The sequence below is a fragment of the Austrofundulus limnaeus genome, unplaced genomic scaffold (assembly GCF_001266775.1).
Source record: "Austrofundulus limnaeus strain Quisiro unplaced genomic scaffold, Austrofundulus_limnaeus-1.0 Scaffold525, whole genome shotgun sequence".
Taxonomy (NCBI): Eukaryota; Metazoa; Chordata; class Actinopteri; order Cyprinodontiformes; family Rivulidae; genus Austrofundulus; species Austrofundulus limnaeus.
Window position 1 is genome coordinate 139,312 of NW_013952927.1, and position 3,902 is coordinate 143,213.

At 37.6% G+C, this 3,902-nt stretch overlaps 1 protein-coding gene across 1 annotated transcript in view; it reads left to right on the forward strand.

Annotated features, from left to right (window-relative positions):
• Nucleotides 1-3,902, forward strand: part of tars3 (threonyl-tRNA synthetase 3) — a 16,317-nt gene extending 12,415 nt beyond the window's left edge. The window contains exons 16-19 of the mRNA XM_014026099.1: nt 1,331-1,435; nt 1,763-1,835; nt 2,339-2,453; nt 3,397-3,902. Of these exons, the coding sequence (XP_013881553.1) occupies nt 1,331-1,435; nt 1,763-1,835; nt 2,339-2,453; nt 3,397-3,545 (442 nt within the window). The 3' untranslated portion in view covers nt 3,546-3,902. The remainder of the gene's footprint in view (nt 1-1,330; nt 1,436-1,762; nt 1,836-2,338; nt 2,454-3,396) is intronic.

Genomic DNA, 3,902 nt, shown 5'->3' on the forward strand with positions numbered 1-3,902 from the left:
ATATATTGTAACATGAACAGAGACATTTTATTTACACACAAAGCATTCAGTGTGAGCGAGCTATATCCTCCCTGAAGGTTAATCTTGGACAATATCTGATGATCGACTCTTTTAAATGAAACCAGAGAGCGTTGACAGAGAGGAGAAGGTAGAAATGACTCAGCCTGGAACTGAAAATATGGATGGAGGACAACAGAGCTGCTTCATGGAAGAAGAACCTCATTTTAGCCTGTTAGCCTATGTACTAGTGCCGACCTTATATGTATTAGCTCGGCCCTAGCGTGACAAAATAGCTAACAAGTTAAACTGAGGTTCTCCATCCATATTTTCAGTTCCAGGCTGAGTCATTTCTACCTTCTCCTCTCTGTCAACGCTCTCTGGTTTCATTTAAAAGAGTCGATCATCAGATATTGTCCAAGATTAACCTTCAGGGAGGATATAGCTCGCTAGCAGGCTCGTGCCGATGACCTAGTTGATGTCATCAATTTCCCAGAATGCTTTGCGTGTAAATAAAATGGCCCCCTCYGTGTAATATATTTTTAAACTTTTAGTTTAAAAATATAAAAACTGAGCATCCTACAGTATTTTTACAGTCTTCATTTTACAGTTAAAGTATATGTTTATCAAATAAAGTCTAATGTTACAACTAATCGGGGATCCCTTTAAAAATATGGCAGGTTGTATCATAAGTAGTCATGCATGGCATGCTGTTTTATCATGTAATCTAAGAATWTAGCAGGCTGTTGTATCATATAAATAAAAAGACGGCAGTTCATATCGTGAAAAAACTAGATATGGCAGGCTATTTCAACATGTAATCAGGTAATCAATATGGCAGGTTGTTGTATTGTATAATTAAAAATATTGCAAAAAAAATATGGCCGTTGTATAAAAATCAAAATATGGAAGGCTATTTTACCATGTAACCAAAGTTCTGGCAGGCTGTCTTATCATGTAATCAGAAAATATGGCAGGCCATTGTATTGTATAATAAAAAAAATATGGCTGTCGTATAAAAATTGAAGTGTGGAAGGCTATTTTATCATATCAAAAATAAATTTTGTTTTATATATATTTTTTAGAAATAATATTTTCAATTTTTCTTATGCTTTCCATTGAAAGTTGAACTATTAAACAGCACAACTTTATAAAAAACTACAACAACATTTCTGGTCCTTTTTTAAAATTCAAATACAAAAAAAATATGTGGTGTTTAAAACTTTTTTGCAGTTGTAAACATAATTTTATTACATCGTTTACATTGGCATTTAAAAGAAAGTTCTTCTACATTTTTCCCCTCTTTCTATTCTCCTGTGTTCTGTGATAACAGAAAGGACGGCGATGACAAAGCCCGACCCGTCATCATCCATCGTGCCATCTTGGGCTCTGTGGAAAGGATGATTGCTATTCTCACAGAGAACTATGCAGGGAAATGGTGAGAAGCTCACTGCTGCTCAAGTATAGATTCACTCAAATGTTAACAACAGTACATTTTTCTTTTTACACAACAAATGCTTTTTCTTCCCTTTTTTATTGTGAGTGTCTTTGTGTTGCAATCCAATTAAATTACATGGTCCTTGTGTTGGAAGGACAAACAATTCACTGTATTGTCAGTAACACAGCTGTTTTACACTCATCATCCTCTCTACACTGTGATTTCACCTACGTGTTGCTTTTTGTGGTTGAAAAACATTGACTGCAGTGTTTTTAGTCTGTACACAAATGACTGAGCATCATTAAAACCGTCTGTCTCCTCCAACAGGCCTCTCTGGCTCTCTCCACGTCAGGTGATGTTGGTGCCCGTCAACCCCTCCTGTGAGGATTACGCCAAGAAGGCATGTGCTCGATTTCCCAATCACAGGCACACGTTTGCACATATGTTACCCATCACATCAAACCAAGATTAGGTTGCAAGGTAGTGCAGAACCAACAACTACTGATGATTTTGAGCAGAAAAGGCTATTTCCAATACCAGCTGGTAAATCTTCATATCCAAATATGGTTTGACATTTCTTCTTTCAATTGAGGTTAAGAAATCCTCATCAGAATGCGTTTTAAAAAGAGGATTCATACCAATTTTCCAYGGCTCTTCCTGATTTGCAAGACAAATCAAGCCATCTGGAACCCATCATGATGTCAAGATGATTTAAGCATCAAAAGACAGGAATCTGAATGTGCTTATTTTAGTTTGACCAAAGATGACTTAATCTTTGATTTAATGTGATGGGTCATTATGTGAATACAGGTTTGTTTGTGGCGCTCACAAATGTAGAATTATCATACTGTATGTTTTTACATGGACTGTTTTATTTATTTATTTATTTATTTTAATTGTCAGGTGTGCAAGCAGTTCACAGAGGCCGGCTTCATGGCAGAAGCTGACCTGGACTCTGGATGTCTTCTAAATAAGAAGATCCGAAACGCTCAGTTGGCTCAATATAACTTCATCCTTGGTGAGGACTTACGGTGCAGAGGAAAGGATGGTTTTCATGCTAGATAACGGATCTGGAGTAAACGAACATGTACAAGATGAATATTCATGCATCTAATTCACCTGAARCATTGAGTGACCATGCAGTGTTGCATAAAAAAAAAACATTTTATTTTGGTAGTTAAAATAGCTTTTCCTTTTGCAGATGAGCTTTTCTTTTCCAACAGGGATACAAAATGCTTTAGCTTTTTTTTGTTTGGCCAGTAGTTTCCAATTGATTTGGATAACRGATTTATTTCAGCACAGTTACTAATGAAGCCTTTTTTTGAAAGTGAAATTAAGAAAGTAATTATGTACTTTTTGTGATGAACCAAAATTAGGATAATTTCAAAAGAAAATGACTTGAGCTTAAAATCTGAATTGATTGTCCTCTTTATAAAACTGTCTGTAGACGGTTCTGCACTATAAGAAGCTTGGATGTTCCTCTCTCACTCTGGATTCCTCTCCCATGTTAAATATTTTACTTGTGCAAACATTTTTATGCAACTTTAAGTGTCAAACAGTAGGTTGTAACTTAAGTGATTTCAAATTATTAATATCTTGAACTCTTGCAGACTTTTTTCACATTATTACACATTCAGATTAAAAACATATAGGATGTTTTTAAAAGAATTAGCTTAGGCGTAAGGACTATTTAAATGATAGTTAACAGGCTGACACGTGAGAAGACCYGGTACAGTTTGTTTAACCGCACAGCTGTTATCAGAGGTGTCATGAGAGGCTCGGTGAGTCGATGTAAACATCTCTAATTAGTCCCGACTACAAGGCAAATGGACGTCCAAGCTGGCTCACCACCCACAGTTGTTGAAGTCTGTGATACAAAGCGGGGACTGTGTTAGGGTAGCTGTGTGGTGTGAGCGTGTGTGGTGTTATGTCAAGCTGTTGTCGTTCTTGTGCCCTGGCAGTTGTCGGAGAGAAGGAGAGGATGACTAACAGCGTCAATGTGCGCACGAGGGACAACAAGGTCCACGGAGAGCTGCCGGTGTCCGAGGTGATGGCTCGCCTGACCCTGCTCAGGCGGTCCCGCTGTCGAAACGCAGAGGAGGAGTTCTGAGAAAGACTGCAAACAAAGCAGAGCCTGGCATTTGATTACCTCAGCAGTACAGTCAGAGCAGAACTGAAAGGGTGCATGAAGGTTTGGGAAAGTAGGTTGTGTAAATTGGACAGAAATGATATGATGTAATGTTCTGTAGGTATGTTTGTATTAAAAGGGGGCCACAAAAAATCTAGAAAGAGATGAGTGAAATGTCGGTGTTGTGGGGGTCAGATTTTTACCAGGTAGTCCTAATCTAAAGGAAAGTGAATTGACGATTGAAACCAGTGTGACAGCTGTACTATGGAAATGATACTTGTTTTCACAAAGACCTGCCTTAGTGAAAAAAAGAAAAGAATAAAAAAACTGCTAAATTGT